The sequence below is a fragment of the Papio anubis genome, chromosome 7 (genome assembly GCF_008728515.1).
Source record: "Papio anubis isolate 15944 chromosome 7, Panubis1.0, whole genome shotgun sequence".
Classification (NCBI taxonomy): Eukaryota; Metazoa; Chordata; class Mammalia; order Primates; family Cercopithecidae; genus Papio; species Papio anubis.
Genome location: NC_044982.1, coordinates 104,573,248 through 104,592,944, shown reverse-complemented (window position 1 = coordinate 104,592,944; position 19,697 = coordinate 104,573,248). Strand labels below are relative to the sequence as shown.

The 19,697-nt window shown below is 46.0% G+C and overlaps 1 protein-coding gene across 7 annotated transcripts in view; it reads right to left on the bottom strand.

Annotated features, from left to right (window-relative positions):
• CPEB1 (cytoplasmic polyadenylation element binding protein 1) overlaps positions 1–17,063 on the bottom strand; it is a 100,924-nt gene extending 83,861 nt beyond the window's left edge. For 2 of the 7 annotated variants that reach the window (XM_031668391.1, XM_031668392.1), the window contains exon 1: positions 16,875–17,063. In XM_031668391.1, the coding sequence (XP_031524251.1) occupies positions 16,875–16,889 (15 nt within the window). In that variant the 5' untranslated portion in view covers positions 16,890–17,063. Of the gene's footprint in view, positions 1–16,154; positions 16,628–16,874 lie in introns of those variants that run through there. The other 5 variants (XM_031668388.1, XM_031668390.1, XM_031668389.1 and 2 more) reach the window with 5 other exon arrangements.
• Positions 17,064–19,697: the final 2,634 nt, after the last annotated feature.

The window sequence follows — 19,697 nt, the reverse complement described above, 5'->3', positions numbered from 1 at the left end:
ACCATGAGAAAAAATGTTTTTCTCTTGGTTATTCCACTATTGCCTGACAGTTCCTGCCCTTATTTTTAGCATATTTTGCCATTAAGTGAGGTCATTTGTAGCTTTTTTTGACATTCAGTTGGTCTTGTTGGTCTTTTACTGTTAACAGGAAAGAAGGCTTTTAGATAAATCAGAGACTTCATAGAGGGCAAACTTTAATTCTACCGAAAACCAGGAGTCAACAGGAAGAATTACTTGGCAATGCTGTAAAAGAAAAACAATTGTTTAATTAAAAAATTAATTTAAAAACAATTCTTTGTTTAATGCTGATGACATAGAGACGAATACCCTCAAGATAAAACTAGTTCTACCTATCTACCTATTGTTAGAAAGAATGGCTTTTGAGGAAACTCACCTAATACAAGTTATTTTATGTTATTTGAGATGGAGTTTTGCTCTTGTCGCCCACGCTGGAGCACAATGGTTCAATCTCAGCTCTCTGCAACCTCTGCCTCCCTGGTTCAAGTGATTCTCCCGCCTCAGCCTCCAGAGTAGCTGGGATTACAGGCGTGTGCCATCACGCCTAGCTAATTTTTGTACTTCTGGTAGAGATGGGGGATTTCACCATATTGGCCAGGCTGGTCTCAAACTCCTGACCTCAGGCGATCTGCCCACCTCGGCCTCCCAAAGCACTGGGATTACAGGCATGAGCCACAGCACCTGGCCCTAATACAAGTTATTTTAGATCAGGCCTCAATTTTCTCCTCTCCAAAAGGTAAGAGCTGACCCTCCTGTCATGAAACTGTTTTCCTATAGCCATGATCATCAACTAGGACAACAAAGGTAAGGGAGATAGTCTGAAGAAAAGCATTCCCCTCCTCCATAAAGGAAAATCCTCCTCCTCCTCCTTAAAACTGGGAACCATTGTTTTGAAAAGCAGAAAGAACACAGGCTTTGGAATACAAACACCAGGTCTACCACTTAGGTATCACTCTGAGCCTTGGTTACCTAAAGGTTTAAAAAAAAAAAAAGTGGGTAACACCTACTTTGCAGACTTTGTAGTAGTCAGAAATACATAAAGTACATGGATATGCACAATAAATACCTTATTAGTGTCAGATGTCCAATTCCACATGTTATTAAATTATATCCCTGTTACTCAGAAGTATGGTTTCAACTTATTCGTCCTAGCCAAGTTCATCAAGAAGCTTACTTGTTTTAGCATATAACTGGGTTTTTTTTTTCCATCTGTGGTTCAGAAGTATCACTCATAACCTTTTCTTTAAAAATCTGAACCCTCACTATGTAGACATGTTTGTTAAAGAATAAGATCCCCAAATTTTATACTTATTTGTATAGAAAAAATGTACAATTAATTTGGAAACCTTGGCCGGGCGCAGTGGCTCAAGCCTGTAATCCCAGCACTTTGGGAGGCCGAGACGGGCGGATCACAAGGTCAGGAGATCGAGACCAGCCTGGCTAACATGGTGAAACCCCGTTTCTACTAAAAAAATACAAAAAACTAGCTGGGCGAAGTGGCGGGCGCCTGTAGTCCCAGCTACTCGGGAGGCTGAGGCAAGAGAATGGCGTAAACCCGGGAGGCGGAGCTTGCAGTGAGCTGAGATCCGGCCACTGCACTCCAGCCTGGGCGACAGAGCAAGACTCCATCTCAAGAAAAAAAAAAAAAAAAAATTGGAAACCTTGGCCCTGCCTTTAAATATCATACTCCCCAGACCCAGCATTGTGATAGGATGGCCATTCTGGCAGCTCAAAATCTTGATTTGGGGATACTCATCTGTCGTAAATGAATGCCAACTACCATCTCTGGGTTGATTTTTATTCAGTTTGCCTTTAATTGACAACATAGTACCAATGCTGAAGATCCTTCAAGACTATTACTATTAATCATGTACAATGGATTAATAGCTAGTTGAGAAATTTATAGAAGACTGTTTGAAGGGCCCAAGGTTTACTCAGTCCTCCAGAGAGAGTTCTAAAACTGGGGTCAAATGGATCGGAGTGTAGTAATCCTCTTGACAAAAAATGTGTTTACATGAAAATTTTTTCTGAAACATTTTTTTTCTCCATTTAATCAGATGTTTTTTAAATGCATTGGTCTTGAACATTTAGACTTTGTTTTTAAATTAAGCCAGCGTAGCAGAAAGCAATATACTTAGATGCCCCAAATAACTGGTTCTGCTGAGATGTACTCTGGCAATTTGCCTTTCTTTTTTTCCTATTTTTATTTTTGAAACAGAGTCTCACTCTGTCGCCCAGGAGTGCAGCGGTACAGTTTCGGCTCACCGCAACCTCCGCCTCCTGGGTTCAAGCAATTATCGTGCCTACTCCTACCGAATAGCTGGGACTACAGGCACGTGCCACCACACCTGGCTAATTTTTTATATTTTTAGTAGAGATGGGGTTTCACCATGTTGGCCAGGCTGGTCTCAAACTCCTGACCTGGTGGTCCGCCCGCCTCAGCCTCCCAAAGTGCTGGGATTACAGGCATGAGTCACATGCCCGGCCTGCCTTTAGTTTTATACTAATAATAAAGCTAAAAAAATTTCTATAGAGTGGATACTCAGGATTTTGGGCATATTCTTTATTACAATTTTGAAGAGCCCTTATATGAACACTCATTTAGAAAAATGTCATTCAGACCACAGATTAGGACATGCTAAAGATTCCCATGAAGAATACATTTTCCTTATGGAAGAATATAAGTCTTCTAGCCAAATTTCTCTATTTGCTTTAGTCACCAGCTCACTCAAAGCCAAGTTTTTGGCTCTACTTTAATGACTCTATAGTTTGCTGAGAGATGTTTCTCTGTGTTTAACCTTCTCCTTGGTCCTACCTCAAGTCTTCTGTGCAACAATGTCAGGAATAAAAATTCATCAGATTGGTCATATGAAACTGACAGTATTTTACCTTTTTCAACCAATAAAATGGCAATTTCATATAGTTCAACCTAATATTATTTCATAAATACTGACAACCCACTAGGTTAGATGTTGAGGTTACAGATATATATATATATATAAAAAACTCCTTGCCCTCAGGATAATTATTTAGGTAGGAAAAAGAACCAAATCTAGTTAGGTAAGTAGAGATCAAGCACAAAATGCTACAGAAGAGAGGAATAAATCAGGGTGTCTAAAATGGTTTCACAATTCAGGCGTTTTGGCCAGAGAATAATGAAAATGCAGAATTTCAATAAGCAGGCATAAGAAAGAGCATTAACACACAGAGAACAAGCAAAGAGAGGATACAGAACACAGTAAATTCAAGAAAACAAAGTGGTCCAACAGGGCTGGACAGGAAGGCTCACCAGGAATAAACGAGATAAAGCTACAGGTCCTAACCTCCTTCTTCTATCAGAAAGATGAACCCATCAATAGATACAAGATCTCCTCTCCCTGCATCACCTGACTTTCCTCTCTTCTCCACTGGCTCCTTCAGTTTGTCAGTATGTTCAAGACTCTTTCACTTTAAAAAACCACCATACCTTCCTTGATTTAAAATATCCTCCCAATTCACTGCCGTCTTTCTTCTGCTACACTATCAAGCTTCTCGAAAATGTGATCTTTATTTAACCTCCTGTTCGTCCTCTCAATCTACAATGTCCTGCCAGCACTAATCTCTCCCCTTCCCCAAAAAGACACTAAACAACTGCTCCCAAATTAATGTCTTCATAGCTGCCAAACCCAACTGATACTTCCAGTCTATCTTACCCTGCATTTTTGTAGGATCTGACCCTTCAGCTATTCTCCACTCAAGTCAGGAATCACTTTCTCCTGGCTCTCCCTTTCCATTTCTGGTTATTCTTCAGTTTTCACAGGGTACATCTATTGTCCAATATTCTTTTTGCTCTCTTAACTCAGTCTGGAAGAGGAAATACTACAATTTCCAGGACATGTTTATGAGAACACTAGAGAATATTTCATACCAAAACAGCTCAAGAATATTGAAAGCACATGGTCACTATAATCGTAACTCTCATCACTTACCTGTCACACTGCTAACTGTATGAACTGTTAGCTCACCAATTTGATCAACTATAAAGGTCCTTCACAACCTGTATCTCAACAGTGCCCCAGCATAGTATCTGCTGCATTCGCAGGCACTCAATACAGATAACACATGAAAGGCAGACCCGTATCACACTCCTGTCATAGGTATTTTTACCACCTCACTCATAACCTTCATAAATTGTAGTGACTCCTTTCTTAAGCTTTTAGATACATCAATAGAAATATTCATCAGTGCCGGGCGCGGTGGCTCAAGCCTGTAATCCCAGCACTTTGGGAGGCCGAGACGGGCAGATCACGAGGTCAGGAGATCGAGACCATCCTGGCTAACACGGTGAAACCCCGTCTCTACTAAAAAATAGAAAAAACTAGCCGGGCGAGGTGGCGGGCGCCTGTAGTCCCAGTTACTGGGGAGGCTGAGGCAGGAGAATGGCGGGAACCCAGGAGGCGGAGCTTGCAGTGAGCCGAGATCACGCCACTGCACTCCAGCCTGGGCGACAGAGCGAAACTCCGTCTCAAAAAAAAAAAAAAAAAAAAAAAAAAAAATTCATCAGTTCTACCTCTTCTCCCTGTCAAAATTCTCAGCCACTAAAGTCATTTTGGGATTCGGGGTTTTAGGTTTGGACCACAGACCATTCCCCATCAATAAAAACACAAAGGCGGCCGCGGTGGCTCAAGCCTGTAATCCCAGCACTTTGGGAGGCCGAGGCGGGTGGGATGCAGAGGTCGGGAGATCGAGACCATCCTGGCTATCTGGTGAAACCCCGTCTCTACTAAAAAATACAAAAAACTAGCCGGACGCGGTGGCGGGCGCCTGTAGTCCCAGCTACTCGGGAGGCTGAGGCAGGAGAATGGCGGGAACCCGGGAGGCGGAGCTTGCAGTGAGCTGAGATCCGGCCACTGCACTCCAGCCTGGGCGACAGAGCGAGACTCCGTCTCAAAAAAAATAAATAAATAAAAATAAAAATAAAAAATAAAAAATAAAAAAAAAAATAAAAACACAAAGGCTCCAGAGTTGTCTCAGAGTTGTTCTCGGACCTGGTCTCCATTACCTCTCCGTATAAAGCTTCTCAGGCTGCCTTGATGCAGAAGAAAGAGGGAACTTGGAGTCTGGGATTCTGATTTAAGCCCCAGTGCTCCATTAATTGGGGGAACTTTGACCAATATTCTCAATTTCTCTAAGCAGGTCTTTTTCTTTGTAATGTGAGAATGACAGAGTCTCATAAATTCTCCTGAGGAATAAAAGAAACTAAAGGCTCTGGACAGTTGGTCTACGTGACCCTACTCTTGCCCTCACCAATCTGACACAGCTTCCACTACTATCCTTTTTCTGCACTTACTGACAGGGTATCCTTCTTCCTATTTAAAGAGCAAATTTGGAGTAAATTTTTTCTCATACCCTCAGGGCTTCTTGGTCAGTTATCCCTGCCACAACTCTCACACCTTTGTAAACATGATCAGCTCTCTCCCATGTTTAGAACTTTTCTTAACCCTGCTCTTTAGTAGCCAGCCTGTCTTTCCCTAGCATCCCCATCAGCCTTCTGTATAGAGTACCCCATCTCTACCGCCTTTACTCATCTCTTTAATCCTTGAAGGCAAGCATCAGATGCTTCTCTCCCTTTCCACACATGCTATTCTGAAACACTTTTTTTTCAAACCAAGTTCACTGTGCCTTATCAAATCCTATGGACATTTCCTGAGCCTTTTAAGAGGTCTTCATTCCTACCTGGATATTCTTACAGGATCTTTGGAAAGTACAAATCTAATCACCTACTCCAGAGGGCAGTGGTCCACAACCATGTTGGTCTCAGGACTCCTTTATACTCTTAAAAATTACTGAGGTAATTTTAAGTACTTTCAATTTTAATTACTCAAAAGCTTTTTGTGTAAGTAGGTCATATCAATATGCACCCACTAGAAATAGAAAAGGGGTAGATTTATTAATCATTAAAAAAACCTATTACATATTAACACAATGATTTTCCAAGACAAAAAATAATTTATGGAGTGGCATTGACATTTTTGCAAATCTCTTTACTATCTGGTTTAATATAAGATAGCGGGATTTTCTGGTCTGTTTCTGTATTTAATTTGTTGTCATGTGTTATTCTGGTTGAAGTATATGAAGAAAATCCAGCCTCGCACAGATACGTAGTTGGAAAAAGGAGTATTTTAATACCATTTTCAGACAACTGTGGCTATTACTACTACACCAAAATTCTCAACAAATGGTAACTTCTTAAAGATTAGTTACAATATGGAATCTGAAACCATATGTACTCTTCATATGCTGTTACATTAAAACACATGGGTCAATCTTGCATTTTGGATGGATCTTTTACGCCTATCTGATTTTCTATCATATGTTAGTCATTTGACAAATACTGCCTGAATTATGCAAATATAACAGATGTTGACATACTAGTTAATAGTAAATAGTACCACCAATCTCATCAGGGGTCTTTAAGTATTGGGGCAAGTGTCAAGCTCATGTGGTGGCAGATAAAGGTCTTCCAAAATTCTTTTTTTTTTTCTTTCAGTGCTCAAATTGCATCAGTGGCAACAAATATAGTGAGTTATTTCTTATGAAGTGACTGGATTACTTTGTTCATTTTCAAGAAAATGTCTGCCAAATACCCAAAGTTCAATAACCATAGTTTGTTAGTTGTTCTTCTGGTAAAAATAAAAAGGTGTTTCAAGGAAAAAAAGAGGCTTATTCTTGAAACTCAGTCACATAAACACTTTTCCTGGAGATAATCACTATACTTGGATATGAAGTAAAAGTACGTTATACTGACTTCTCATTTGTCACACAGAATTTTTTTTTTTTTTTTTTTTTTTTTTTTTTTGGGGGGGGGTCTGTCTTTCTGCCCCCCTGGCTGGTGTGCGGTGGCGTGTTGGTGGCTCACCGCAAGCTCCGCCTCCCGGGTTCATGCCATTCTCCTGCCTCAGCCTCCCGAGTAGCTGGGACTACAGGTGCCCGCCACCTCGCCCGGCTAGTTTTTTTTGTATTTTTTAGTAGAGACGGGGTTTCACCGTGTCAGCCAGGATGGTCTCGATCTCCTGACCTCGTGATCCGCCCGTCTCGGCCTCCCAAAGTGCTGGGATTACAGGCTTGAGCCACCGTGCCCGGCCTGTCACACAGAATATTAAAGGCATATATTCAAGGGCTGAGATTTAATGAAATTAATTTTACTGCTTCCTCAAGGACATTTGCAAGTGACACCGGCTTTTCTGGGAATGTGTAGCATGAAAAATACAATGGCTGCTACCACAGTTTAATGACATTGCCCTGATTCCTGCTACGTGCCAGCTGTTTTACCCACCCCCATTGCTTTTGCACTATCGGTACAAATGTCAACACAGTGGGGTGGGGGAGGATAAATCAACCATGTCTTAGAATTATAAAAATACTTCTGACTTTGTGGCCTCTTAAAGGCTTTTGGTGACCACTAGGCAGGCACAGACCTAGCTTGGAGAACTGCTGCCACAGAGTAAAGGCCAAGTTCCTTATCAATAGCATATAAAACCCTTCATGGTCTGGCTTCAGCTTAATGGCCAAGTTAGAACCCTCCTAGTCTATTCCTACTTTATTCTGTTGTGTGTTCTCTCTCAATAAAAGGGCACTAGTTATGAATATGTATCTTGATCAAGATTCACTTATCTGTATATACCGGAGCAACCACCACACATAGCAAGATAAAGAACATTTCCAACACTCTATAAGGTTCCCCTGTACCCTGTCCCACACTATCCCCAAAGAGTTTACTATTCAGGCTTCTGTTGTTACCAATTAGTTTTGCCTATTTTTGAACCTCTTATAAATGCAATCATGTAGGTATTCTTTTGGGTCTTTTTTCCCCCACTTAACTTAGTATCTGACATGTCTACACATTGAAGTATAGAACAGTGGTTTTTATTACTGTGCAGTACTACATATTAATAGATGTGGATATATGTATTTATCCATATTCCTGCTCAAGGTTGTACAGAAAAGATTTAAAGTAACAGGTCTGACTGGTGTCTTTTAGCAACCATCTGGGAACTTAAATTTTGAGTTCCCACCATTCCCAGAACTGAGTGACTTACTATACCCAAAATGAACAAACAATATGGTTTATGCTGAACATGGGCTTTCCTCCCGGAGTCTGAAATTTTGGTACATTTCAGGCAGAGGCTACCTATTTAACCATTCCTCAGACACATACACGCACACACTCTCTCTCTGTCTCTCTCTCTCTGGGTGCCCAGATTCTAACAAGCTATTCTGGCTGGCGACATTTTACATATGTTGTCAGTTGTAGGGAATTAAACTATGTCCTGTTTAACTCTCCCGGGAAAGGAATATTGGAAGCTTGTACCAGACTTCACCCAATGTGCCTTTTCCCTTTGATGGTTTTTCTCTGTGTCCTTTAGCTGTAAGCTTAGCTATGAGTACCACTATACGCTAAGTCCTGTGAATCTTCCTAGTCAATCATCTAATTTGGGCACTGTCTTGGGGGACCCAACATAACAGGCGTTTATTGTTTTGTCCTACTTTTAGGGACAGGGTCTGGATATGTGGTCCAGACCCGTCTTGAACTCCTAGGCTCAAGGGACTCTCCTGCCTCAGCCTCCCCAGTAGCTGGTGCTACAGGCGCCATAAGCAGCTTGCCTTTTCTTCAGATTTTAAATATTATGAATAAAACTGCTGTGAATATTCTTGTGCATGCCTTTTTATACTCATATGTACTCACTTCTCTTGCATATAGGAACACAAGTGGATCACTAGGTCATAGGCTAGTATCCCTTGTGCTTAAAATTCTAGCAATATTGTACTTCTAGTTGCCTAAAAACAGCCCTGTTTCATATCTCCTTGTCCTTACACGTTATTCCTTTCGCTTAGAATGTCCTTCCCACCCCCTACACACTATGCCTCTTTTGGCAATAACCTTCAAATCTTTTACCTGCCTAGTTCTGATGTTATTTCCGATGAGGAAAAGGAAGAAATTGGTTCTGCTTTTATATCTGTTGGGTTTAACATACCTCAGACACATGCATTCCGTAGTCCAATCACAAGTATAAGTCTTTAGAACAACCAAAGCTAAAGAACTCAATCTAAAACTTGGGCACACAACAGACAACTGGTGCTTGCTTCTACAGAACACATGGGCCTCCTGTATATATAAGGAGACAGGAATGATCCAACAGGGTTGAACTGTGAAGAATGTGGCATTTGAGGAGAAAAGGAAACCTGCAAGTACCAAGACAAGACAAGATTGATCAGATAAGAAAAAAAGAAAAAGGAAGCTAGAGTCTTACAAACCAAATGGACATTTTAAGTACAATAAGAGAGCAACACAGCAGAGGTGAGAGTGTATGAATTTTAGAAAAAGTACTACTGTAGAAATGAGAAAACCCGGGTTCTAGTTCTGTCTTTATTCCCTGCTCACAGTATAAATTTAGGGTAATCACTTTTCATTCTAAACTTAATTCTCCTAGTCCATGAAAAGAGGATGTCAGAGATTATAATCTGGCTTTGGTGTCAACTCTAAGTTATATGTAGGACACAGGTCTCTAACACGTTTTGAGCTTCAAAACAATTCCAAGATTACAGCTTAAAAAAAAAAAAGCCTCAGGAGAAAGGGCAGACACAGGGGAGACAGACAGATGATGGAAGGGCCAGAACCCAGGAGCACAAAGCCAGAATGCAGAGAGCACAGGTGTTAAGTAGTAAGAGATTAAGTGTTCTGTAAAAAGACACAAAAAAACCAACCTGCCCTTCAAAGTAACTGTTCTCTTCCAACAGAGGAGAGCTACCCCCACACTTTTATCAAAGGGGATTGTACGCAGTGGGGCTAAATCTGTCAGGATGGTACATAAAGCAGCATATTATGCTGGCCAAGAATAAAGAAACCAGTAACACTATTAGTGAAGTTACTCCCAGAATCAATAGCTACTTGCAACTATGACCCATTTTTAGCATACAAACCAACCTTTAGACCTACCCTCTGGGGATTCTCCTGTTACCTCAAGGGAACTCATCAGGAATGCCTTAAATCAAAACAAAGAGTGTTAACTCACAATTTAAAAGGACTGTTCCACCATTCAGGAATACAAAAAAATAAAATAAAATAAAATTCAAAGGTTATCCACGCCTAAGTGTTCTCCTGAACTACTGAAAGTAAAGCTCAACACCATTCAGTCAGGAATCCTCCCAGGTCCAAGTTAATCAAAACCACATTATATATTAGGGTGGCAAAAGAATCTCTAACATTGGGCTTTAAAATGACACCTAACAAAATTCATTGGAAATTACATCTACAATGTGAATTTAGCACTCTGAAATTTGGATACTAACTTTTAACAGCAAGTCAGACAATTTTCCTATGAAAATAGGAAATATTACACACATCATGCACGTTTTACTTCATTCTTTTTCAGCTAGTTTACTATAACTGAGAAATGCACTGTTGGGGTGGGTCCTATCTTCAACATAAAAACCTTCGGTCTACAGAACCTGTGCTCACAGAAGATGAGATACTCTCATAAGCAGGTTTAACTAAAAAACAGGCTGCAACAATGCAGGAAAAAGCTAAGGGCATTTCCAAAACTGCAATGTTGGGTGCAAAGGAAGCAAAGTTCATAGTGACCAAAAGACTTTAAGAGCCTGGATGGTGGCTCATACCTGTAATCCCAACACTCTGGGAGGCTGAGGCAGGAGGATGGCTTGAGCCCAGGATGAGCCTGGACAACATAGTGAAACCGCATCTCGAAGAAAAAAATTTTTAAACTTAGCCAAGCATGTTGAATGACTATAGACCCAGCTACTTGGGAGGCTGAGGCTGAAGGATCCCTTGAGCCAGGGAGCTTTGAGGCTGCAGTAAACTGTAATTGCACCACTGCCCGCCAGCCTGGGTGACAGAGTAAGACCTTGTCTCAAAAACAATCCTTTTTTTTTTTTTTTTTTGAGACGGAGTCTCGCTCTGTCGCCCAGGCTGGAGTGCAGTGGCCTGATCCCAGCTCACTGCAAGCTCCGCCTCCCGGGTTTACACCCTTCTCCTGCCTCAGCCTCCCGAGTAGCTGGGACTACAGGCACCTGCCACTTCATCCGGCTAGTTTTTTGTATTTTTTTTAGTAGAGACGGGGTTTCACCATGTTAGCCAGGATGGTCTCGATCTCCTGACCTTGTGATCCACCCGTCTCGGCCTCCCAAAGTGCCAGGATTACAGGCTTGAGCCACCGCGCCCGGCCTTCAAAAACAATCTTAATAATAAAATCTTAAAAGGCTTAAGAAACGGTAAAGGGTGCAATGAGTGCTTCTTGGTCTTAATTCAAACGAGAAGCAAAATTCTTTACATAACCTCCTCTACCATAACCTCTAGGTACAAACTCCTTCCAACCCTTTAGCCTCAGGGGCTTTCTGGCAAATTCTCCCCAGAGCCAGTACAGTTTATATACTGCCTAGGAAAAGCAGATTTGCAGAACAGGATGAGATTAGCACAACTTCTCCATAGCAGAAAAAATAATTTGTTATTTGATCCCATGATTCTTTTACTGCCTCCACCACTAGCTACTAAAGACAACAGTCTAAACATTAATATTTAGGTTTGGTGTCCATTTGTCTCAAACTGTAAGACAGAAGTACAAATAATCTAATTTTCCCTTAAAATAAACATAACTTTAGAAAATAATCATTTAGCTAAGGGACCTGAAACCAATGAATGAGAAAGTTTGCACAGACAACACCTAACATTATAAATGCAAAAATAATACCAGCAGAAAGCTACTTTAGTCACCTCACTCTTCCCCTCCCCAGTACACTCCACATCCCCAAATCCACAAACACTGAACTCATAGCTGAGTGCTTTGCTGGTAAAGGTTGCTAAGAAGCAGCTAGAAGCAAGTAACATTTTAAAGTTTTCATCTTTCCAAAAACTTTCCAGGACACAGGTAAGAAAGCTATCTAGCTTGTGTCTCACAGAAAAAAAGCTATCTAGCTTGCATTCTCACAGAAAAAAATTCTTTGGCAGAAGCTCTGAATATGCTTTTTACTCCTTTAAATCCTTCAGAATGCAGCCAGGCACAGTGGCTCACACCTGTAATCTCAGCATTTTGGGAGGCCGAGGCAGGCAGATCACAAGGTCAGGAGTTCGAGACCAGCCTGGCCAATATGTTGAAACCCCACCTCTACCAAAAATACAAAAATTAGCCGGGCATGGTGGTGCGTGCCTGTAGTCCCAGTTACTTGGGAGGCTCAGGCAGAAAAATTGCTTGAACCCCAGAGGCGGAGGTTGCAGTGAGCCGAGATTGCGCCACGGCACTCCAGCCTGAGCGACAGAGTGAGTCTCCATCTCAAAAAAAAAACAAAAAAATTTCTTGGAAATGCAATGTAGGAAAAAAATATACATACCCCTTTACATTTATAAGTTTGGTTGTGTACAATGCTGCGATTCTAAGTTTTATCCAGAATTGAAACCCCAGTCCCTCATTTCTGGGGCAGGGCTATTTTATGCCCTGGGAGCTTATCTCAGAAGATTTTACCACATACTGCTTTTAAAAATTTTTTTAACCTTTATTAATTCTTCCTGGAAATTTGAGAGACAGCATTATGGGAATCTTAGCTAAGGCAGACAAACTGAGATTTAGTAAGCTCCATTTTACTTTCACGGGTCTTAAAACAATTATGTAATTTCAAATTTGCCTTGCCTCAGACAGAAAAAGTTACTGAAATTTTAACTGTCCTGAAAAAAGGAGTCTTTTGTGCAGAGGGTTGGGAGGGTCACTCCCACAGTGGGAGGAGCCTGCCATCTCCAGACCACTGGCTCTCAGGATCAGCTAACTGCTCTGACATACATTGTGGAATGATAGACACAGCACATTCCTTCTGACATCAGCACTGCTGTACTAACACTCAGAAGACCCACACTGACTTCTACAGCAACTGGGATTCCTGCCAATGCAGTTAAGGTTCACTTTGCCTATAAATGTGACCAGCTCCCAGACCATTTTCTACAATGTATGCCACCAATAACCCCTTGATCCTCTGACATAACAGAACACACATAATACGCTGGACTATGGCACCAGAAAGACCTAGGTTCACACTAAATTCCATCACTTAACAGCCTTGTGACTTGATTTCTAAGCCTGTTTCCTTTTCTGCAAAATAGCGGGGAAATCCAAAAGGGATGTTTTAAGACAGATTCCAAACTAGCCTTCAGGTTGAATCCAACATTAAAGACCTGTTACATTTGGTCCATAGCATTTAAAATTTTTTTAATGCTACATTTAAAAGTCAGGAGATTCATCAAAATAGAGATAGCCAGTTTAGAAGCAAGTCAAAGATCCACCAACTCTGGGCCCACAGTTTTGCTGGGCAACAATCAGCTAGCGGCTGCTCCATTCAGAGAGGCATATACTCTGCAGTTCAGAAGCCATTACTTTTCCTTCCTCCTCCTTTGCTCATTTATGTTACCTCTGGCCCCGGTAGGGTTTGAGTTTGCAACCTATTTTAAAGACTAAGAAAAAAATTAATGGTTGTGCTCAGTGAAAATGCTTATTAAGGCAGCTGTTATCATTAGCTCACTAGTTAAGTTTGGTACTGAGCCTGGAGTCTTACTACTTTATCTTCCTCCTCCACTTTTTGCTTCATGGGCACTGGTTTGTGCACTACAGTGAAAGAATAAGCCCAGAGAACCATTCCTGTATCAAACGCCTATGGCTTAACCCAAACTGCAAACGTTTCCATGATTATTCACAAGCATCAGCTCTCCAACCTCCGATGTGCTGCACAGGCTGGTACAACCTCCCTCCCACACATGGGAGCTTAGACCACGGAGTTGTTTACAAGACAAACCCTTCAGAGGAGGGAAGCCAAGTTTTGTTTTGTTTTTTTTTTTGAGACGGAGTCTCGATCGTTGCCCAGGCTGGAGTGCAGTGGACGATCTCGGTTCACTGCAACTTCCACTTCCTGGGTTTAAGCGATTCTCCTGCCTCAGCCTCCCGAGTAGCTTGGATTACAGGCGCCCACCACCACGCCCGGCTAATTTTTGTTTTTTTTTTTTGAGACAGAGTCTCGCTCTGTCGCCCGGGCTGGAGTGCAGTGGCCGGATCTCAGCTTACTGCAAGCTCCGCCTCCCAGGTTCACGCCATTCTCCTGCCTCAGCCTCCCGAGTAGCTGGGACTACAGGCGCCCGCCACCTCACCTGGCTAATTTTTTTGTAGTTTTAGTAGAGACAGGGTTTCACCGTGTTAGCCAGGATGGTCTCGATCTCCTGACCTCGTGATCCGCCCATCTCGGCCTCCCAAAGTGCTGGGATTACAGGCTTGAGCCACCGCGCCCGGCCAATTTTTGTATTTTTAGGAGAGACGGGATTTCACTTTGTTGGCCAGGCTGGTCTTGAACTCCTGACCTCAGGTGATCTGCACGCCTCAGCCTCCCAAACTGCTGGGATTACAGGCGTGAGTCATGGCGCCCAGCCATACTTTTTTATTACAAAGGTTGACTTACATACGTAGTAGTCAACTTCCAAATTCTACTTCTATAAACCGAGCAGGCACTGCCAGGCCACCCAAAGTTTAAATCGCCCTGACAAAAAATTTAAAAAGCGAAACTGGGCCAGGCGATGTGGCTCATACCTGTAATCCCAGCACTTTCAGAGGCCGAGGCGGGCAGATCACGAGGTCAGCAGTTCGAGACCAGCCTGACCAACATGGTGAAACCCTGTCTCTACTAAAAATACAAAAATTAGCCGGGCATGGTGGCGCCTAATCCCAGCCACACAGGAGACTGAAGCAGGAGAATCGCTTGAACCGGGAGGCGGAGGTTGCAGTGAGCCGAGATCACACCACTGCATTCTAGCCTGGGTGACAGGGCAAGACTCCGTCTCAAAAATAAACAAATAAATAAATAAATAACCAAACTCTACAACAACGTGCTCTGGGAATACAGTTCGGCCACAAGCTCCATGTGCTCAATGAGGCCAAATAAAAGACCAGTGATAAGTCCCCAAAACACCGTCCCCAGGGTTTTCTGACAGCCAATAGCCCCACTGAGTTCCACAGGCTTTTCTAACGATGCAAAAAAACAACCAGGAAAACAATCACCGACTTGAGGTTTCCAAGGTTGGGTCCTGTTCGAATATATTTTTATTTTTTAACCCAGCATGTGTCCCTAGACTCAAAAGGAACATGAGCTTCAGGGTGCAAACTGTCCTTACCAGACACTTACGGCTGGCAAGGGACCGCACCGTCACCTGAGGGGCAGGCAAGAGGCGGGCAGTGCACCTGTGCCTTCCAGAATAGGAACCCCACCCACTTGCCCCTCTTCCCCACCAACGACACAGCCCAGTAGTTGACTCAGGTGCCAGGAGAGATCGCGGGAAGGCAGGGCGGTAGCCAGGGAGACCAAGGGAAGCGGTTGCCAGAGAAATGCGGCATCAGTCAGGGCCCCGGCTGCAGGCGCGGGGCGGGGGAGGAGGGACGCGGCCTCCTCCCAGGAGGGCCTGGCGGGAGGCACCCCGGCTTCTAAGAGCGAATTCGGCTCCCGACTCTCTTCCCCATGGAAGGAACCCCAGCTAACAGCACGGTGCAAGGGACCAGGGCTGCAGGAAGCAAAATGCCCCCCGAAAAATAAGCACCCGCCCACGAAGGCACCCAAGAGCCCAGGGGTCCGCCTGGCTTTTCTCGGTCACGGGGTCAGCGCGGCGCCGCTCACAGGGCCTTCTGGCCTCGCTGGGTCCCCTAGGAATGAGGCAGCAAAGCCTCGGTCGTCTCAAGCTATGAAGAACCCACGAGAGATGAAAAAGCTCCGGGGAATGACGCCGGGTGGGACACCCCAAGGTGAGGGCCCCTTTGTGGGTGAGTCCCCCCCACTCCCGGGTGACTCCAGGAGGGCACTGGTCTGCCCAACCAGCTCGTCATCCGGGAAGCGACCCGTCCAGGGCCCCAGCCGCTGCTCCGCCAAACCTGAGGCCGCCCCTGAGTCTGGGCACCTGACCTCGTCCTGTACTGAGGAGAATGACCAGAACGCGAGGCCACATGCACCCGCTCGCCAGGCTGAGGGTCCGGACAGCACAGCCCAGAGCGGGCTCTGGTCGCTCCCCGCCTGTGCCACCTCCGCAGCCTGCAACCCTACCCCTCTCCCGCCCATGCCCCAGGACCCACCTCAAAGCCGCCAGCCCCGCGGGTCTCCCGGGCTCGAAGCCCCGCCAGTCTTCCGCCCTCGCGCCACACTACCTGGTCAACCCCGCCCTCAGGACTCCCTCTCCGGCGCCAAGCGAAGGTGTGAAGCCACGTGACCTGCCCGGGATTGGGAAGCCGCACGAGGGGCTTGATCCCTACACCTTAAAGGGGCCCAGACCGCCGCCGTCGTGGGGCTATCCACGGAACACCGAGTTTACGTAGTCAGTAGCCCCGCCCCGTCCCGCCCGGGCCCCCCCACCGCGCGCCGGGTGCGAAAGAGACCCGCAGAGGGGGTGAGCTTCCAGCGTCCCCAGCTTCGGGTCTCCAGTGCGACGGCAGTGTGAGAAAGAAACGTTCCGGGCGCCGGTGCTCCTTTATGTCCAGTCAGCTCCCGTCTGGACGTAACGCTCGAGACCGCCCAGAGGCCGCAGTGCGGCTCGGAGGCCCCACCGGCCGCCCCCACAGGGCTGCGGCGCCTTTAAGCCCAAAGGCCCTGAGTCACGAGGAGGCTCCCTGCCCCCCTCGCCCTCCACCCCTCCACGAGGCCCCACGCCCGCGGGCACGTGACCGCGCCCCGCCCGGGGCTCGCGCGCACGGGGCGGGGGATGGGTGTTCCGCGGCGCCGGACCCGGCTGCGCGCGGACCGTTAGCTAGTGCGGCCGGGACGCGGCCCCGCCCAGGCAAGCGGCGGGCGGCTCTTACCAGTGGGAACGCCATGGGGCCGGTGTGGCCCTGCGGGGCTGACGGACTGGCCGGCCAGCCGGCGGGCGAGAGACGCGCACGCACGTGGGCACTATTTTTGCAGCGAGCCGCGCGCAGCCCAACACCCCGGCAGCTTATGAAGCTCCTCCGAGCCGCTCCTCGGAGCCGCCCCCCGGCCGGATGCGGAGCACCTGTGTCTGCCCCGCCCGAGCCCTCGCCTCCGCCCCCTCGCGCCCCGCCCCTCCCAGCAGGCCGGGCCAAGGAGGGCTCCGCCGCCCACCCGGAACCCGGCGGGGACCGCCGCCGCTACTGGCCACAGCCATCCCCTGGGGGGCCAGAGGCCGAAGCCTGAGCGCGCCACTCACCTAAGTAACCCCTAGCGGAGGCACTGTCTGCCCTGGGCCTCAGTTTCCCTCTGACAAAAGAGGGCACGATTTACAAGCCCTTGCGAGCGGCGGCGATCGCTTAGGCAGCACAGCCTACTGTCCGCGCTCCTTCTATTCCAGGGATCTCTACGGGGCGAGAGCCAGCCCTGCATCCTCGGTCGGAACCGTAGCCCCCGGGCTCCAGGAGGCGCGCTCACTTTAGACCCACTGCTCCGTGCGCCGCAGAGGGGGCCGCGAGAGTCAGGACATTCCAGAAAGTTCCAAAGACATCACTGGTCCTCTTTGGACCGGAGAGCTCCGGGGAAACCGCTTCCGGCGCTCCCGACAGACTGCGATAGAAAGTTTCACAGAAATAGGGCAATGGACAGGGCGAGGGCTCCAGGGCAGTCGTCCTGGGGCACCTGGAGCAGGGGCGGACCGGAAACCTCAGGCAAGCGCAGAAGAGGAGATGGCATTCCAGGCGGGAGACCAAGCAAAGGCAGAGAGGGAGGACGGCATGGAGCGGCTCCCTCTGACCAGGACTGAGGATGATGCGACCTGATACCGCCGGAGGGAAGCTTGGGCCCGGTTTGTAAGGGGCTTTTATTCTGCAGACAGGAGGAAACTATTAGAGAATTGTAAAAGGGATTGGCAGTTGTCAGGTCTGGTTTAAGGTGTTATTGGAGACTTAGAAGAGGTTGGACAGAAAAGGGGGAAAACAAGGGACTGGAGTGGGGAGGAAGGGGACCAGAGTTTATTGAGCATTGCTAAGTGTTTTACATGTGTCATGTTATCATGATACTATTTAATAAGCACTAACTATGCTCCGGTCCCTTCCTGGCACTTAGGGAAGATGGTGCTGCCGTCTTCCTGGGCTTGATCTAATGGCTAAGGGGAGAGGGGCAGGTAACTGTCAGTTTCTGCCTGAGGTGATGGAGAAAGAGGAAGCTGATGGTATAGTCTAGTGTTTCAGAAGGATTAAGCGGGGAAGGGTGGTGAGTGTAAGAGTAGAAGTCCAAGAGGGGTGAGTGACAGTGGGAGTTGGCCAGTCTCCATCCACCTGGTCTACTTACAGGAGCTTCTTTGGGTTGCTAAGGTCATGGGCAGAAAAGGTGATGACTGCAGGAACAAGGCAGGAGCAACTTCGCTGGGACCCCTCTCTCTTGAGCCATACTTTCTCCAGGAGCAGCCTACCCCTGAGTCTTGTCCTGGCCCATAAGCAGCTTGGACAGCTGCTTCTGAGAGGGTGCCACACTCAGATGCCTACAGCACAGGAGCCAAGTGAGGGTGGGCGACAGCAATGAAGGCCCAAGGCACACCCAAAAGGGCTGTTAGCTGGTGGGCACCATGTAGAGATGAGGTCCCAGCCCAGTTAAATCTTTCAAGAAAAGCTGGAAGTACTTTTTAAGTGAAATCTTGAATGTAAATTTTAATATTGGTTATTAATTCAAATGAAAAGAGCCAAGCCCAGCATGTCCAGGGGTCCCATGCAGCTCACTGGCTGCCAGTTTGTGATCCCTGACATCCTTTCCTCCTCTCTGACCCAAAAGCTGAGTGAGATAAGAATCTGAAACCCAGAATAGTGCCCAGAGGAATGGGTGTCTGGAAGCTCTTTCATATTTCAAAACTCTCAACCATAAGAAAATGAAGGCATCAAGAGACTTGGAACAGAAATTGCTGATGCCTAAAGTCTCTCTTCCTAAACTTTCTGTTGCAGGTAATAATAGCTTGTCTTCACTGACCACTTACTACGTGCGTGGGAAAGTTCTATGTGCTTTTCCTATGTTACCTCATTTTGCAGATGAGACTGAAGCTCAAAGAAGTTAAGTAACTTGCCAAAAGACTCCCAGCTAAAAGTGTCAGAGCAAGGACTCAAACCAAGGCAATCTTCTGGTTTCAGAGCTTGAAGTCTTAACCAGGTGAGAATAAAACTTCCAGCATGCTTATGTGTTTGCTTATCTGTGAATGACCCCAGAGCTGACTGCAGATGTTGAGAGAAGAGGTAATTTTGACCAAATGCAGTCATGACCTCAAGTGTGGGCGAGTCCTTGCTCCCTGCCCGGACTTGGCTAGGCCTGCAGGTCATACAGGAAGAATAGTCCCTCTGAAGGTGACCATAATCCACAAGGCAGGGTGTGGAAAGTGACAGAGGTGAATATATTAAATGACTTGGTCAAGTCCCCACAGCTGGTCACTGGCAGAAGTAGCAGAAACAAATAGGCAGCATTATCTATTCTCCCAGTCAACAAACAGCCTTTGAGCCCAGCTATGCCTGGCACTGTCTCTGGAGTCAAGCCCCAGACTTACAATACTGATTTTAAGTCCAACTATAATTAGCTGGACTACATGTTAAATATATGTACTAGGGAGACAGGAGAGACTTTATAGTCTTTATATACCCAGGTGTTCAGTGCTTCTGCAGGAGGCAGAGAGCTAAAAGAAGAGAGAAGTTTGATGG